The sequence below is a fragment of the Rhinoraja longicauda genome, chromosome 9 (genome assembly GCF_053455715.1).
Source record: "Rhinoraja longicauda isolate Sanriku21f chromosome 9, sRhiLon1.1, whole genome shotgun sequence".
Lineage (NCBI taxonomy): Eukaryota > Metazoa > Chordata > Chondrichthyes > Rajiformes > Arhynchobatidae > Rhinoraja > Rhinoraja longicauda.
The window spans coordinates 23187119-23206436 of record NC_135961.1 but is presented as its reverse complement, the minus strand read 5'-3'; the positions used below and the strand labels follow the sequence as shown (position 1 = coordinate 23206436).

General features: G+C 38.7%; 1 protein-coding gene across 3 annotated transcripts in view; it reads right to left on the bottom strand.

The window, feature by feature from the left end:
* The window catches only part of ubr2 (ubiquitin protein ligase E3 component n-recognin 2), a 109473-nt gene that overhangs the window by 35060 nt on the left and 55095 nt on the right, over positions 1-19318 (bottom strand). For all 3 annotated transcript variants that reach the window (XM_078404964.1, XM_078404963.1, XM_078404965.1), the window contains exons 16-25: positions 18009-18070; positions 15362-15472; positions 12656-12721; positions 11895-12017; positions 10972-11035; positions 10559-10683; positions 10126-10178; positions 9934-10036; positions 8969-9017; positions 2686-2840 (exon numbers count right to left, since the gene is read on the bottom strand). In XM_078404964.1, the coding sequence (XP_078261090.1) occupies positions 2686-2840; positions 8969-9017; positions 9934-10036; positions 10126-10178; positions 10559-10683; positions 10972-11035; positions 11895-12017; positions 12656-12721; positions 15362-15472; positions 18009-18070 (911 nt within the window). The remainder of the gene's footprint in view (positions 1-2685; positions 2841-8968; positions 9018-9933; positions 10037-10125; positions 10179-10558; positions 10684-10971; positions 11036-11894; positions 12018-12655; positions 12722-15361; positions 15473-18008; positions 18071-19318) is intronic.

Genomic DNA, 19318 nt, shown 5'->3' with positions numbered 1-19318 from the left:
CAATCATGGCCGATCTAGATTTTGCTTTCAACCCAATTCTCCTGCCTTTTCCCAATAACCCTTGACACTTACTAATCAAAAATGTGTCCAAGTCCTTCTGCAGTTCCCGCTTTCTCTACACTATCTGCCCCTCCATCTATCTTCGTATCACCCGCTAACTTGGTCACAAAGCCTCCAATTCCCTCATCCAAATCATTTAAATGTAATGTGAAATGTAGCGGCGCCAGCACCGATCCCTGCGGAACACCATTGGTCACCGGCAGCTGGCTAAAAAAAACCTCTTTATTCACACTTTTTGTCCTGTTATTCAGCCAATCTTCTATCCATGGTAGTATGTTTCCTCTAATACCATGGGCTCTCATCTTCGTCAGCAGTCTCACATGTGGCACCTTATTAAAGGTCTTCTGAATATCCAGGTAAACAACATCCAGTGACTCTCCTTTGTATATCCTGCTATTTACTTCCTCAAAGTATTCCAACAGATTGGTCAGGCAAGATCTCCCCTTCATAAAACCATGCTGACTTTAGCCTACTTTATCACATGTTTCCAAGTACTCGGAAACCTCATTCTTTATAATGGACTCTAAAATTATACCAACCATTGAAGCCAGGATAACTGGCCTCTAGCTTCCCCCAAGATAGAATTCAAATGCTGCATTAACTCCAGTATCTCTGGAGAGAAGGAATGGGTAATGTCTCGGGTCGAGACCCTTCCTCAGCTGTCCCGCTGAGTTACGCTGCATTTTGTGCCCATCTGCAGTTCCTTCCTAAAGTTTCCCCTCTTTTGCTTGGCTCCCTTCTGGAGTGGAGTAACGTTTGCAATTTTCCAATCCTCTGGAACCACTCTTGACTCTAGTGATTCTTGAAAGATCACTACTAATGCCTCCACAATCTCTAAAGCCACCTCTTTTAGAATCCTGGAGTGTAGTCCATCTGGTCCAGGTGACATGCATCTTCAGACTCAGCTTCCCAAGCACCTTCTCCTTGGTGGTTGCCACTCCACTAATCTCTGCCCCTGACTCCCTTGAATTTCAGGCATGTTGCCAGTGTCTTCCGCTGTGAAGACTAATGCAAAAAACATTCAATTCTTCTGCCATTTCTTTCTTCCCCATTGTCACTTTTCCAGTGTCATATTCTAGCAGTCCAATGCCCACTCTTGCCTCTTTCTAAGCCTTTATATTTCAGAAGATAACTTTTGCTATCCTCTTTGAAATAATTGGCTAGCTTAGCTTCATATTTCATCTTTTCTCCCAATATTGCCTTTCCAATTACCTTCTGTTAGTTTTTAAAAGCTTCCCAATCCTTCAGCTTCCCGCTTATCTTTGCTATATTATATGCATTCTCTTTTACTTTTTTTGCTGTCTTTGACTTCCCTTGTCAGCCACAGTCACCTCATTCTCCCCTTAGAATCTTTTTTCCTCTTTGGGATCAAAGGACCCTGTGTCTCCCGAATTACTCCCAGAAACTCCTGCTATTGCTGCTCCACCATCATTCTTACTAGGGTCGATTTCCAATAAACTTTAACCAGCTCCTCCCTCATGCCTCTGTAATCACCTTTACTCAATAGTAATATTGATACATCCAATCTCATCTTCTCCCTCTCAAACAGCAGGTTCAATTTTATATTATGGTCACTAACTCCTATGGGTTATTTTACCTTGAGCTCCGTAATCAAACCCAGAATACCACATCCAGAATTGCCTTTTCCCGAGTAGGCTCGACTACACAAGCTGCTTTAAGAAACCATCTCGAGGGCACTCTACAAATTCATTCTCTTGGAACCCAATACTAAGCTGATTTCCCCAGTCTATGTGCATATTGAAATCCCCCAAGACCACTGTAACCTTGTTATCTTGCATGCCAATTGTATCTTCTGATGTAATTTGTACCCTACTGTTCGCAGGCCTCTAAATAACTCCCATCAGGGTCTTTTTACTTCCATCTGTGCTGACTGAATTACACAGCTTCTAGTTAAGTAACATATTGTTTTAAAAATTCTTGACCCATTTTCAAATCTCTCCATGGTGGAGGAAATGAAGTTGCAGAAGTCTGCGAGTTGAAATGAATATTAAAAGAGAAACACTGTATTCCCAAATGACAAGTTCGAAAGAGCAAGATGCAAGCCTTTCAAAGAGAGAAATTTACCATGCAAACCCAAGGAGACATTATTAATATTGCAGTGTAAACATCAGAGACTAATGACGTGCAAAGGTCAGAAGATCAAAAAAAGTTTTGTAAAGCTAATTTTTCATTCTGTCACTTATTTAAAAGAAATGTCTTCAATTCTGCTCACGTTGTTCGGCTGTGAAATTCAGCCTGCTTACATATACAGTATATTGTAAAATTAATTAAGTGTAACATAGAAAAAATAAAATGATTTTCTGACTTTGAGACAAAGACCCAGCTAAATCAATTACATTTTAGAAGACTCCAGAACTGAGTAACTCAGCGGGTCAGGGAGCATCTCAGGAGAACATGGGTAGGTGACGGGTCGGGACCTTTTTCAGTCTCCCATCCATGTTCTCCTGAGAGGCTGCCTGGCCTGCTGAGTTATTCCAGCACTTTGTCTTCTTTTGTAAAACAGCATCTGCAGTTCCTTGTTTCTAAATTATATTTTCGCTGAGTTGAGGTGATAGATTCAACAATAAATGCATGCAACTTGAGGAAAAAATTGGCAAAGCTTACCCTCTGTAACATGCTCTCAGTCCATGCATGTCCATTTGGCTCCACAACCCACAGCAACACTGTCCTCAGAATGTACAAGTAGACATCCGACTGAAGGAGGTTTACCAGACTGGCAAACAGAGGGCAAAACTGAGGAAGTACAGGAGGTGGAAGAGCTAAAATAAAGAACAGTTTCATTAATATTTTTAGCATTTGAAGCAATGCTGAAATTATCGTGGATTGCTGAATTCAACAAAAAGTGATTCAACTCAATGATTAATTTCTGAATAGTCATAGAAATAAATAGCTCAGATCGATCCAACTCATCCATGCCAAACAAAACGACTATTTGTACTAGTCCCACTTGCCTGAAATTGGCCCATAACCCTCTAAGCCTTTTCTCTCCATGTGCCTGTCCAAACATCTATTAAACATTGTAATTGTACCTACCTTTACTGCTCCTCTTGCAGCTCATTCCATATACTCAACCATCCTCTGCATGGAGAAAGTTGCCCTTCGGGTCCCTTGTAAATCTAACCCCTATCACCTTAAAATTATGCCTCACAGTTTTAGACTTCCTTGCACTGGGAGAAAGACTAACCATTCATCTAATCCACGTCCCTCATGATTTTGTATATCTCTAACATCACTGCTCAATCTCCCACACTCAAAGTCCCAGTTTATCCAACCTCTCCTTATAACTCAAGCCCTCCATTTCCAGGCAACGTCCTTTTTCCAGTTTCATGACATCTTTTCTATAGATGGACGACTAGAACTGCATACAATACTCCAAGTGTGGTCTCACCAACAACTTGTGTAGTTCAAACAATGACATTGCAACTCCAGTACTCAATTCCTATCAGTGTCACCACTGTTAGGGAACTATGCACCCGAAACCCTTGGTCTCTGTTCTACGGCACTCGACAAATGATCCTACCATATACTTTGCAAGTCGTACCCGGTTAAACTTACCAAAAATACTATACCTCACACTAATAGAGTTAAATTCCATCTGAGATTCCTTGCTTCACATCCCCAGTTCATGATCCCCAGATCTTCTTGTGATCTGAGAAACCCTACTTCACAGACCATTACACCATTAACTTTGGTGTTATCCGTAAATTATATTAACATCCGAATCGTTAATATTGATGACAAACAACAGTGGACCCTGCAGCAATTCCTGTGGCACACAAATGGTCACAGGCCTCCAATCTGAATAATAATGCTCCACTACCTCCCTCTCCCCCCGACCAACCAGCCAATTTTGTATCCAATTGCCCAGCTTACCCGGGATTCAATAAGATATAACCTTACAGATTAGCTGACATTGCTGATGGATCCTGTCCATCAGAATCCCCTCAAATACCTTTACCACCACTGGTGTTAGGCTCACTGGCCTGCAGTTCTCTGGTTTGTTCTTGCAGTCCTTCTTAAATAAAGGCACAACAGAAGCCACCCTCCAGTCTGCCAATATCTCATTCAAAACAAAAGATGACGTAAATATCTCTGTAGGGTCCCTTCATTTTCTTCCCTTGCTTCCCACAATGTCCTAGGATACACTTGATCAGATCCTGGAAATAATGTTCATGAATATAACAGTTATGCTGCAATGGTTCATATAGCAAACCAATGACTCCCTGAAGTACTACGTGTCCAGTTATAAAATAAAAACAAATTACTGCAAATACTTTGAACAGATGCAAAGAGAAAGAGAGCAATCATCTATCTGAAATAATCTTTCAGTAGAGTCGGGATGTTATAAATGAAACAAACTTAAAGTAGCAAAGAAAGGAATGGTAGAAATAGGATGGAAACCAGGAGCAATTGTATGGTCGTATTGGTGCTGACTGAAAGAGCAAGAGCAAAATGCAAGACACAAGAATGTATTGATTAATCTCCAAAATTGTTGAATTCCTAAATGTCATGAAACCTGGTGTGTGCCATCACTTAAAATGAGATGTTACTCTTCAAGCTCACATTCAGCTTTGAATGAAAATCAAAAACCTGCTGATGGAATCAAAACAGAAAATCCCTGTATATACTCAGCAGATCAGACAGTACAGAGAGACAGAGAAGCAGCATTCATGCTTTAGGTTGAAGGCCTTTCTGTTTCTCTTCCGAAGATGCTGGCAAATATGCTAATTATCTCCGACATCTTCAGTTTTTGATATGTTCAGCTGAAATTGAACCATATTCGGAAGCCACAGAAAAAACATCAGAGCAGGGATGGAAGACGGGACAAAGGCAACAGGAGGCTCAGGATCATCCTTATGGGCTGAATGGGTGTGCCTCACAAAGCTGTCATCCAATCGTCATTTAGTTTTCACAAAGTAGAAGAGACCAGATTGCGAGTACTGAATACAATAATGTAAACTAGAAGCGATACAGGTGAATACTGTTTCAATTGGAAGGAGCATTTGGATAGCTAGCCAACAGAAAGAGAGCAAGTAAAAGGGAACATGTTACATAGCCTACAGTTGTATTTCTCAGTTTGCATAAGAGGAACATATCTACTGAATGACAACTGAGTATTCCAAGAATTCACAAAACAAATCCATAAGCAAAGTACGATGGATGCTTGAAATCTGGGAACATAACAGAAAATATATAGCAGAACAGACTGGATCTATGAAGAAAGAAAGATTCAGGCTAACTCAATTTTTCTTTTTCTCAGACACTGTCTGACATGTTGAGTACGAGAGAACCATTTTATTTACAACATAAACAGATGTGGGATAAATGCCACAAAGAGGCCATTTGGCAATACCAGTCCATACACTTCAGCCTCCATTTTCCTTCATCTAAATCGATCAAAATTTCCCTATTTTTCCACCTCCCCAATATGCATGTCCAGTATTTGGCCTAAATGCATGTTTTTCACTTGTTTCACCCATTTTCTGTGATAGTGAGTTCTACATTCTAACAACGTTAAAAAAGTTTATTTTTACTTCCTTACTGGGTTTCTTGGTGACCATATTAAATTGATGACTTCAAGTAACACTCGTCCCCTGAAGTGGAAGTTTCATTCTCTTCATAAAAACATATTATAATTTTCAAAACCTCTGCAATGTCATTCCTCTGCCTTCTTTTCTCAAGCCTGTTCTTGTTTCCACAGTATGCATACTCTTGCATTCCTGGTATCATGCTTACCATCTTCTCAGCACCTTTTTTCAGTGCCTTCATATCCTCTTTCAGCCAGAACTCTATGCAGTACAACAAAATAGACCAGCTAGTATCACCACTGCATTTGGAACAAAGAACATAGTTCCACGACAATGGAACAAAATAAATATTAAGCTTGTTGGATAGGCTATCAATTAAGCAGGCTACTTTCTCAAATATGGTACCGAGTTTTGAGTGTTGATGGAGCTATACACATTGAGGAAAGTGGAAAGGATTCAATTACACTCCTGACTTGGACCATGTGGACTGTGAAAAATGTCTGGGATGTCTTGTAGCCACAGTAGTTATGTTGCTAATCCAGCAAGCATAGACAGCTTCAATAATCGATGAATTGCAAAGGACATTGAATACAATGCAATAACCAATAAATAACGGTAGAAGCAAAGAATTGCAGATACTGGTTTACAAAATTAAAAAACACAAAGTGTTGGAGTAACGTAGCAGGTCAGGCAACATCTTTGGAAAACATTGATAAGTGCGGTTTCAGGGTGGGAGCCAGGCTGAAGAAGGGTCCTGACCCAAAACAGTACCTATCCATGTTTTCCAGAGATGCTACCTAACCTGCTGTGTTAGTCCAGCACATTGAATGAATGAATAAGTTTATTGGCCAAGTATGCATGTACAAGGAATGTGCCTTGGTGCTCCGCTCACAAATGACAACACAAACATACAGTTAACAATTAAGAATAAAGCATAAACACATCAAAACAATAAGGATACAACATTAGGGTCTAAACATGTGGGTGAAAATAAACCAGAGCAAAAAAGAGACTACAGACTTTGATTATTGAGTAGAACTATCACTCGTGCAAAAAAGCTGTTTTTATATCTGACTGTGGTTGCTTTGACAGTCTGGAGTCGCCTTCCAGAGGGAAGTTTGTGGTCAGGGTGAGAGGGGTCAGAGATGATCTTGCCCGCTCGCTTCCTGGCCCTTGCAGTGTACAGTTCGTCAATGGGTGGGAAGATTGCAGCCAACAACCTTCTTAGCTGTGCGAACGATCCGTTGCAGCCTCCGGATGTCGTGCTTGGTGGCTGAGCCAAACCAGACCATGATGAAGAAGGTGAGGACGGACTCAATGATAGCAGTATAGAATTGGACCATTATTGCCTGTGACAGATTGTGTTTCCTCAGTTGCCGCAGGAAGTACATCCTCTGTTGGGCCTTTTTGACTGTGGAGTCGATGGTGGCCCCCCATTTAAGGTCCCTGGAGATGATGGATTCAAGGAACTTAAATGACTCCACAGATGTGACTATGGTGTTGTTGATGGTGAGTGGGTGGAGGGGGATCTCTTCGAAAGTCTTGAATCAATACATAACTCCATCTAGCTTTATAGTGAAAAAAGGCCAGTGATGAAGTATTGAAAAGGCTGGAGTTTCAAAAAACTCCTGCTGTATAATGCTATGGCCGGGAAGATGGACTTTCAATGACCACAACCATTTCCTTCTGTGTGAAGCACATATCAAGTCATTGGATTTTTAGATTTTTTAGATTTAGATATACAGCGCAGAAACAGGCCCTTCGGCCCACCGGGTCCGCGCCGCCCAGCGATCCCCGCGCATTAACACTATCCTACATACACTATGGACAATTTTTTTACATTTGCCCAGCCAATTAACCTACATACCTGTACGTCTTTGGAGTGTGGGAGGAAACCGAAGATCTCAGAGAAAACCCACGCAGGTCATGGGGACAAAGTACAAACTCTGTACAGATGGCGCCCGTAGTCAGGATTGAACCTGAGTCTCCGGCGCTGCATTCGCTGTAAGGCAGCAACTCTATCGCTGTGCCACCGTGCCGCCCAATTCCGCTGCGCCACTGCTTTACCACTGCGCCACCGTGCCGCACTATTTCTGTCCCCTTGATGCCCATTGACCAGCTCTAACAGGGCTCCTTGCTGTTACAGATAATCACATGCTGCCTTGAAGGTAGACACAAAATGCTGGAGTAACTCAGCGGGTCAGGCAGCATCTCAAAAGGAATGGGTGACATTTCGGGTCGAGACCCTTCAGAAGGGTCTCGACCCGAAACGTCACCCATTCCTTCTCTGCTGAGATGCTGCCTGACCCGCTGAGTTACTCCAGCATTTTGTGTCTACCTTTGATTTGAACCAGCATCTGCCATTATTTTCCTACACATGCTGCCTTGAAGTCAATCAAGGACAGTCACTCTGACACCTACTTCAGAATTCAGTTCTTTGGTGCATTTAGAGGCCTGGAATTGAATGGCCCTGCACACTTCGCTCCATCTCGATGGATTGTTATTCGACCATTCTTATCTCCAATATGCCACTATTATATACTCTTTTCTCCTCTCTCTTTTCCAATTCTTGTTTTACTCCTGACATGATGGCATTGGTGTACAGATAATTTATCTCCTCCTTGAATTTCCTCTCAATTTGTGGTTAACTATTTGTTAGAACGCCTATTTAAGATCTCTCTTTTGAGATTGGCTTCCCTTAGATTTCATATTCTCTTCTTCCCTGTTGCATTTACATTCAGGCTGTTCAAGTTCCTTATTCTATCTCAATCCAACCTTTACCTTGTTGCTTCTAAAAACTATTCTTCTTTAGTTAGATATGAACAAATGCAAAATTCTTGTCTCTCCCACTCCCAAACAAGCTAAAACTATGGCTAATGAAGCTTCTGCATCATGTAAGGCAAAGGTTTTGGCAAACATTGCACAGGACTAACAAAATATGGTGTGAATATCCACAAATTTATTTGGTAAACATACTTTTGTTCTTTTTCTGGTATAAATAAGAGTACTTCTTGTATAAACCCAAAGTGTGCTATTTCCAGACAAATTGCTATTGCAAAATTGAAAAATGAAATTAATCCAAAAAATGAACAAACATGCCAGCCAACATTACTCTTAATCCTAATCTGATCCTCATAAGAGGAATTTTATTCAATTTGGCAGTATATCAAAAGCTCCTGCAGCTTATCTGTATACCACATATTGCCCAGTTGGAAAGCTGAGTCAGAACCATAATAGAACAGAAAATAAAAACATGGAGCTAGATTAATTTGAGCACCAGTGTAGATCATCTCCAGACTGTAAAATTAGCTTCAAAATATTTGAGAAATAATGTAGGAAGGGAAACATTTTTAATATACCTGTGTCTTCTCCATTCTGCTTCCTTGACTTTCTCTGAGCTTCTTCAGCCTAAAGAAAGTAAAATGTTAAAATGAAACATGTTATGACTGTCTATGCTATCTTTCTATGCCTATCACAATTTTATATACATGTCTATCAGATCTCTCCCCAACCTCTGGCATTCCAGAGAAAACAAAGTTTGTCCAACCTCTCCTTATAGCTAATATGCTCTAATCCAGGCAGCATTCTGGAAAACCTCTTTGGCACCCTTTCCAATGTTTCCATATCCTTCATGTAATGGGGTGACCAGAACAGCACACAATACTCCAAATGTGATCCAACCAAAGTCCATTAGAGCTGCATCATGACTTCCTGCCCCTTATATTCAATGTCCCGTTTATTGAAGGCAAACTCGAAGGGCCAAATGGCCTCCTCCTGCACCTATTTTCTATGTTTCAAACATAACAAATGCCTTCTTTACCACTTTATCTACTTGTGTTGCCACTTTGAAAAAGCTATGGATTTGGACCCCAAAATTGCTGTGGATATTAATGCTGATCAGGGTCTTGGCATTAACTGTATACTTTCTCCTTACATTCGACCTCCCAAAGTGCAACACCTCACATTTGCTTGGATTAAACTATATCATTTCTGTCACTGATCTATTTCCCACTGTTTACTGTGACAGCCTCCCTCACAGACTGCAACATCATCAATCTTGGTGTTGTCTACAAACTTACTAACCACCACATCTAATTTATGTCCAAATCATTTACATATATCTCAATGATATACGAGTTCTTTATTTAGATCACACAGTTTAAAAAAAGTGAAGACTAGGCAACAGGATGGGGGTAGAAGAATGGAGGGGACAGAAAGGGCAAGCGAGCACAACTTATTTATCACAGTTTAACTTTGCCAACTGATGTATTATAGTTGAAGTTCAGATAGATATACACCTAATTTCCAATTATATAAGACTTACCTTAGATTGATCAGCCCTGGAATAATGGTAAAAGAAAACGTTAAATTCCTTGGCACATTCACGTTTTAGCTCATAAAGGCCTCTTCCTGTTAAACCTGGTTTCCTGTGATGGAAAAATAAATATATTTGTGTTTTGATAGGCATTAAAGCTCCATATCTCTACCAATATTTTACATTAAGAATGAAACTTACTTGAAATAAGCTACAGATTCAATGACCTTCTCCATTCCAGTTTCTCTGTTCTCCTAAGAAATATGAACCTCCATTTAGGAAACTGATCATTGTCAGCAATAAACAAAAATAGGAGTAATACATGAATATCTTTTTGGTAATTCAGAACACCAATCCTAATTAGGATAGCTTGCATTCTGGTAACACAAAATATTAATTTCTCAATATCTAATATCCTTATGGCTTACCACTTTGTATTAAATTTCTGAGCTCTTCAAGCTTATATTAAGCATAATTTGAACAGTGCAGGAGGACAAAAATGATGGAGAGCTTCACTTCTGTACTCTATTTACACTAACGTCAAGATTGACAGTTCCAATAGAGCTCCCACATCTACATAATCTTGCTGTTAATGGGCCATAAAAGCCAATTTCTGAAAACACAGTAGACTCACATCTTCTGGCAAAGCTTTGACCAGCTCACTATGTGCCATTGGTCTTATGCATAGCTGATGGACAATTTCACGTTTGATTTCATCTTCAGGTGACACTTGGCCAACTCCTGCAGTATATCGCTCTCCTGAACCCCAACAAAATAAATAGATAAAAATGGTAAGATAGCAAATACTAAATAGTTTAAAAAATACAACATCAATTCACATCTTCTTGTTATTTCAAGCTGGATACTATTCCCTGAAGGGGAAGGCATGCAGTATTTCTGCATTCCTTTTAGATGTGCAATATTATATAACAGAAGATGGACAGGTCCAGATTATTCCTCCCGCCACTGACAAGGTAACTTTAATCAGTGATGAGTTAAAATATCTAGAGAAATAATCCATAAACATGACAGTTGACAATGCCTTACCAACTACCATCATGATCAGGTGAAGCATTTCTTCAATTAGAATATTGTTTTGTTGTAGAACATCCTAAAAATGAAATGTTAATGCAGAATAATTAACAGCGTAATTTATAAATTGACACAATTAAATTTAATAATGTAAAAATCAAATGAGAAATTGGTATTTTGACGGCGGGAGAGAGAGCGGTGGAAAAGACTAAAGCCCAGAGGAGGCAACAGGAATGGGCACTGAGGAAAACAAAGAGGGAGAAGCAATTGCTCAGCGAGACTGTTAAGAGAGCTTCAAGATGGAGAGGAGATGGAGACAAGAGAGCCCTCAGTCACTCAGGAGGACATCCTGCAGCTGTATCAGAGGATTCAGCATGGATCAGAGGATCGGCGTGCTGCCCTACATACCCGATGCCATTTGCTGCACCTAAAAGAGGCGCAGTTGTTTGACAGAGGGCACTCCTTCAAGATGTCTGCAGTGACAAATGGAGGAAAAGAACGCTGCCAGTGAGCTGGCTGGGGACTCATCTCCCGCACCATTGGCAGCGCTTTCGATGTTCCAAGGTCGGCGGCGGGGGCACAGAGGCCGAGTGGTGGTCATGTGAGGTGAGGGGCGGCATGTTTGTGGGTTAATGTGTCCAGGCTGATGTGTTGGTGGAATAAGTCTGGGGCTCGATTGGATCGGGCACCGCTCCGAAGGCCGAGAGCATGACCTGCAGCGGCACAGGGTAACAGAGCATTGGCACAGTGCAGGTTACGATTCATACACTCTTGCACTTAAGTATGATTGTTCCTATGTATGGTAAAATTTTTACTGAATTGTATGCAAAAGAAATGTCACTAAACCTAGGTTCAAATAACAATAAAGTACAATTGAATTGAAATTGATTGAGGGAGAAAAGACAGTTCTTTTAAAAATCATGCATTTCCTACTTCACCTTGTTGGTGTGTTCAGAGCTGAATCTTTTTCCATAGTGAGGATTGTTAAATATATGGAAGAGCTCAAATCGACAAAGGACAATCATGAGAAAATGATTCGGATCCATCATAGATGCTCCTGCCTGTAAAACAGTTTTTTAAAAGAAACAGTTTCATAATGTCAATTCTGTTCTCAAACCAGTTATTCCTGTGTGATAGAGGTGCTGGCAAGAGAGGTGGAAGAGTTGGCTTTTTGATCAGGGTGGAATTCGTTCAAGAAATCTTCTTTGATTAATGTATAGAGGGCCCCGCTAGAGAGGACACAACACCGGACTTCCTCTTAGGGAACAAGGTAGTGTGAGTGACTGAAGCGGCAGAGAGGGGGCACTCTGGGACAACTGACCAATTTCTATTAGTTTTAAAATAGTTATGGAGAAGGACAGGACAGGCTCACAAGGCAAGATCCTGGAGGAGACTCACTGGGATGGATGTTTCTTTTTGTTTGGTGTTGGTTTATGATTGTGTGTGTTATTACTTATTTTTATTGTTATTGTTGGACTGTGGGTAATCTTTCATTTCACTGCACATTTATGTGTACGTGACAAATAAACTTGACTATTGACTGAATTTAAACCTCTATTCGATTTCAAGCTCCATGGAAATACATTAATGCCATCAAGGGGGAGGTAAAGACCAAAAATTTCTTTTTAATTCTCACTTTAAAATTTTACATATTATTTTTAAACAATGAATGCAGATATTCAGCTGAAATTGAGCTTACCTGGAGCATTATTAAGTCTTTGTCATACATTTCAACTCTGCATTTTACATTGTGATAATAGTAGATCTGGTAGGAAGGAAAGAAAGCGAAGCATTGTGAAGTGAAAACCTTTGAGAAAAACAGCAGTATTTTATATCTTTACAAAATAAACTAAGGAAAGAAAAACTACATTTTCCTTCCTATATGTACAAAATAGAGAATCTTTCCTATGAGACACTGCCATTTCTTTTCCTATTACATACTACTTGCTATTAACACTATACAATTAGAATTGAGACAGCAGCTTCAAACACAAACACAGTATTTGTATTATGCAGGCAGAATTGGTTGGAATGCAATTTCTATCGGATACCAGAGAACCATTTAAAAGTTACTTCGGAAACTGGCAAACAGAAATGGCCATTTTGAAAAAAAACTAGAAAAAAGAAACTGGTTTTATGCAACCTCCCTGCAGTAATCAGAGACCATCGTCTCTTTAAAGCACTGTTCTCCATGGGTGGTCATTGAAATTGACAAGCATCACTTCTATTGACACTTGTGCAATGATGCATTGTTAAAAAATTGAACATACTGCCTTCAATATTTTTAACTTGCAGTGGCAAAAGTAAATTTGCAGCTAATAGAAAGATCCTTATTTTTTGAGAATCTTGCAGGTGACATAACTTTGTTATTGCGAATCTGAAACCCTTTAGCCCAAATTCCCTTTTTGGCGCAAGAGTTTTGTATAACGTAAATTTCTATAGCGTGAGATTTTTTTAGGAATGCAACCATCGCATGATAGCAGAACTACATGTAGACATATATTCTTACATTTTACATAAAATGGAAATAAAATGCTTGAAGCCAAAAAAAGCAGGAACAAGAGACAATGAGAAAAAAAAGGAGTGACAGGTAACAGAAACCATGTACAATTTAACTTTTATGAGAAAATGTCACTGAATTTAACACTTCAGTGAATATGTAACAAAGATACAGGTTAATTCAAATCATTAACAAAATGTAAATCTGAAATCTAAAAATTTTGACCAGGTAGAGAACTTCAATTCAACATCGGACAGGTGTTGGCAGAAACCATGATTGCTTAACAGGAGGCACGGGGGAAAATGTGCCACGATCTGAAGCTAGATACCAGGATGCTTCAAGATTCCTTTATTATTACAGTGGAAGAAAAACTGAGTAAAATCAAAAAGCACTAATATCTTTCAGCACAATAGAAACATTTATGCAGGTATTTAATCTTAAAAATATGTTGATGAGGGTAATAAGGCTAATCTAGTCCACATGGATTTGGAGGCTTTTATAAAGGTTCAATATGGGAGATTCATCCAAAGGAGCTCCTGGGATCCAGTGCAATTTTGCTGGATGACCGGAGACAGAGATGGTATCCATAATCCGAATGATTATGGATTATTGTGTTTCTGTACAGTGATGGTGAAGGGTTGATTTTGCAATTGGAAGCCTGTGACCAGTGTTGTACCACAGGCAATGGTACTGGGACCCTTGCTGTTGTTATACACAATAATGATCTAGATGTGAATTAAGGAGGTATAATTAGCGAGTTCACAGATAATGTGAAAATTAGTGTGGCTGATAGTGAGGAGAGTAGTCCTTGGTTACAGAACAATTGATGAGTATGCAAAGTGAGCAGAGAAACTGCAGATGGAACTTATCACAAAATACGTGATGAGAGATATTTTTCAAGGACTAAATAAGGCTAATCGGCTAGATATCATAGAACCTGAGAAAAAGAAGGATCTCTGTGAACAAGTTCACGGATTCTGAAGGTACTGCAGCTAGATAATGCACATGGATCAAGATTACGGTAATTAAAGAAGGTGACAGAAGAGGTGGTGTGCTTTGATCCACAGATTATATACAATTGAGATTGTCACACAGGTTAACAGAAGGAATCAGGTGATGGATGGGATTAAGACGACGAGCCCACAGGGACAAAACAAATTTATCTTCTTTAACATGATGATCATAAATACAAAAAGATGTGAAATGTATTTCTATTCATGAAGAGCATGTAAAACTCTCAAATTTGCTTTAGTTGATTGATGTACAACAACGGCTCGAGTCCATAAATGCTCACAGATGCACACACAATAAAGCCTTCAGCAGAGCGTGAAGACTGGTTAACTTTATGCTGCCATTTCATATTGTTAATGTTACATGCTTCACTTCAATCTATTGCAAGAAATATCTGGCAACGACAGAAACCCTTTCCATTCATTGAATTTTGCATATATTCAATTGTTAAAAGAAAATAATTTGCAACCCACTCAAGAAACATGCAATAAACCATGACATTTTGAATTATAAATTTGTGATGCAAATGTATGTTTATGATAATGGCCACACAGCCAAATGTGAAATGTCAAAATTGGACAATTAATATCACACTTATCATTATACAAATGTATTTCCTCCTTTAGAAAGAGTATGCGTTTAAAGCAGCAAAAAGCTATATCCTGTGTGAAGGCTGAAAAACATCCAAGGCATTTCATAAAAACTTTTGCTACAATGGATAGTCTGAAATGACATTCATACGTGTATCATTAGTATAAATGCATAAGAACAGGTGACTCAAAACAGTGAAGTAGACTAAGTCCGACCAAAAGAAACACTTGTTTATTCTAGCTTTATTGCTAAATATTCTACATGTTATTTAGAAAAAATAATATAAATATTATTGATATTTACCTGATTGACTAAGGAAAATCCATTTCTCCTCCACATTCCAGCATGAACTTGTGCACAAAGTACCATACAGTGAAGTGGATGTTCTATGAGCAGTGGTGGGCTCAACTCGCTCTGTGGGTAATTGAAGCAAAATCAAAATTTCAATACTGGAAGTGCAAGCAACTGACAGCTGAAGGGAATGTCTTTACAGATTTCTGCTGATTAAAATGAAGTGAAACACATGCAATAACAATTGATATCAACAAAGAAAGGAGAGCAAGAGGATTCCAGAGCAGAATAAGGTAGTTCAACCGGGAAAGCAGGAAAGCTATGTGGTAGTCTATGCAATTATCTGTAGCTATGAGCCCCAACTATTGTCCATGTATTGGTTTTAAGGGCATCTACTCTTGGCCAGGAAAGAACATGAGTTCGGTGGGAAAGAATCAGCGGATATCATTGAAAGTGGGAGCAAATACACAAATTGAATCAGTCATGAAATCCGGAGATTTTGAAACATCAAAATACAGATACTCACACATAAAAATAATAGGGATCGAGTATATTCAAGTTTGTTGGTGATTTTAGGCAAAGTGAAAGATTAAATTGCAAAATGTCAAAAATAAAGTGAAAAACAATTCTGGATTTAGTCAGTAATGTAGCAAATGGAAACAAAACATAATGCTGAAAAATATAACATTATCTATATGAATAGGAAAATGAGTAATAGAATATTATTGAAATGGTGTTAACTGACAAAGATTAACATTCAATGGGGTTTGTATTCTTATATACAAAATTACAGAAATTTAACATAGGTTCAATAGCTAATCTGGAAAGTCAATGGTTTGTCTTTATTACTAATGATTGGAGTATACGAATAATGAAGTCTTACTGTACTTGTGTAGGACCTCTGAGAAAGCACACCAGTAGAACCATGCATTTTTTGGTGCCGCTACCCAAGGGTATCAAGGGTTTGCCTTTAACAAAGTGCAAAGAAATAGATTGATTATTGGGATTGGTGGGGATGGTTGAAGAATATGGAGAAGATTATATTATGAGGAATTATTAAGGACGCAGTTTCTCTGCTGGGGAAAAGTAATATTTTAGAGTACAGAAAAACGGAGAGGTGATCTCGCTGAAAAATAAAAATATTAAGTCTTGAAAGAATTGATGATGTTTCTCTTGCAGGGAAACTTAGCCAAGATCTTGTTGAATGGCAGGATGGCTGACTCCTGTAACTATTTCTCTGGCTTGGTAAAATTTTACTTTATGAATTATTTACTGAACTCGAAGAACAATCTACACACATCCTTTGCATGTCAAGTAGTTGCACTGATATGTTATGAATGAATTGTGGCATAGAAGGTTCCCAATTTAATATCCAGGATGTTTAAAATGAAACGTGAATCGCAACTACAGCAGCAACAGGTCATTACAAATGGCCTCAGCATGTTAGTATTTTCTGGTGCAAATCAGTAGGAAAATGTCTCAAGTCCTGATCATGATATCCTGCCACATACTCTGTGGAATCAAAAAAGCCTGCCAAATGCTGCAAATCTGAAATAAAAATACAAGATGGAGGAAATATCCAGCATGTTAAGCTGCATCCATGCAAAGAGAAACAAATGAATATTTCAGGTTTATGACCTCTCATCAGAACTTAAGGTCAGGATGCCCAAGAAAAACTGTCCTGTCAACAATCTAGATTGCAGTGTTGGGGGTTAACCATTATTGTGCAGAATGCTTAATGTTCAGAAAGCACGAATGTAAAAAAAATGATGGACAATACCACAGCAATAATGAATACCACAACAAAGGGCAAAAAGCCAGAGAAAGAGATTCACATACATCAAGGATTCTGAAGGAAGAAGGAAAACATCTGGTGCTTGAGATGAAGATAAATGAAAAGAAAAGAGCTCATCAAGAGATTAGGTTCAAAGTTAATTGAGATGGGAATGTAGAAAATGAAATAAAGGCCTTGGCAGAAGTCTAAATGTTTGGGATCAGAGAGCAAATGGTCAATGCCCCAGAACATTACATTCCTCTTCATAGGAATGTGACCTGACCAGCTGGATATTTTCAGCATTTTCTGTTTTCACTCTCCCAGTGATTTTTTTTTACACAATACTCATCAGAAAAACATTAAGTGAACATCCATTGCCGCTGTATTTTCTATTCTTACTCTCCAGCAATATGGCAAAATATCCAGAGATTTATTTATAATAAATAAAATTCATTATTTATGAATTGAAATGTAATCAAAATCTACAAACTTACTTTTAAAACTAAAGAATATATAAAAATGACATTGACTCTAATTTAGTTTAACCCAAGGGAAAAGCTATGTTAGAAACAACTTTAAATTTGAATATGGAGACACAAGGAACTGCAGATGCTGGTTGCCAAAAAAAAAAGTGCTGGAGTAACTCAGCAGGTCGGGCAGAATATCTGGAGAACCATAGATGAAGTTTCATGTCTTCTTCAGACTGAAGGGTCCCATCACAAAATGTCACCAATTCATGCGAGTTACTCCAGCACTGTGACCTTTTCAGTCTGAATATCTCAGAAATGGTAGATTAGACCTTTGGGTGCTGGCTAGGTACCAAAGTACCCAAGCAGGGAACTTGAAAATAATTGTAATTTTAGAACTTAAAATAATCATACTCACAAGCGGCAATAATTCTGGAAACCTGTACGCCACTTCTGTTTTGCTCAAGAGCACATGCAATCCTGAAATAAAAATCACCTTGAATAAGTGAGATGATAAAACACGTGTTCAATTTGCATGGAATGAAATAGTGTGTTTCAAAATTCGCCAAGTCAGTTAGAAACCTTATTCCAGTTTTCTTTAGTAAATTGGTTTGCAATATAAATTCCCTCTCACAAATGTCTCAAATCCAGTTATGATGGTATTTATTAGATTGACAAGTTGATGCAAACATGGTCGACCAAAATAACCTATTCTGTCACAAGACTGGTCCATGTTTTAGAAGCTTTAAATGTACTATATCTACGTACAGAGGGTTGAGGATTCAGGATTTATATTAGACCAAAGCATAGAGTGATAGCAGGTCTATTGAGCTGAGTGTATAATAGCTGAGCAGAGTACCTGACAGATAGTGGGTGACACTGTCGCACAGCTAGAAGAGTTACTACCTCACCATGCCAGAGATTTTGGTTCAATCCTGATCTTGGGTGCTATCTGTTTGGTGTTTGCATTCGCCTTGTGACTGTGTAGGTGAAATCTGAATCTCCAGCTTCCCGTTTCATTCCAAAGTTGTGTAAATTGCTTTTAATGCATAGATAAAGGGTGCTGGTGCGAATGTGGGGAGAATAAAATGGGATGATTGGAAATGGGTAGTTGATGGCCGGCACAGAATTGGTGGGTAGAAGGAACTGTTTTTGTACTGCGTTTTTCTATGACTGGGTGAATTATATCCTTGCCTTCAGCTCATTCACTCATTTGTCATTTACAGCTTTCACTCAGAATTGAAAATTAATTTAAGTTTCCTATTTCCAACCTTTGTGAACATTTGCATGTTTGGCCTATGACTTTCAATCTACTGCCTGACGCAACAATTTCCTGCACTCTTTTTACTTTCATAAACGACAAATGTCTAATTTGTGGATGTATCATTGAAACAAATAATTTAATTTTACAGAGAATATTGCACAAATCATCAAGACAAAATGTAAAAAAAATGTTCAGCATCATCTGAGGTTAAATATTCTTTCAAATAATATTAAAACAGAAGACAGCTATTTATTCTTTGATCATTCATTGAAATAATGATTAATATGTAATCAAAATCCATTTTCCTCCTTTTTGCCAAATTCCCTTTAACACCTTTGGTTCATGGACATTTTCCACGCTCAGAATTTAAAATAAATAAGGTTTGATTTTAAGAGCATTTCCTAACATTACTGCTTAAAAGATCCAACTTGAATATTTTGAACATGCCCAAATCCTCGACATCC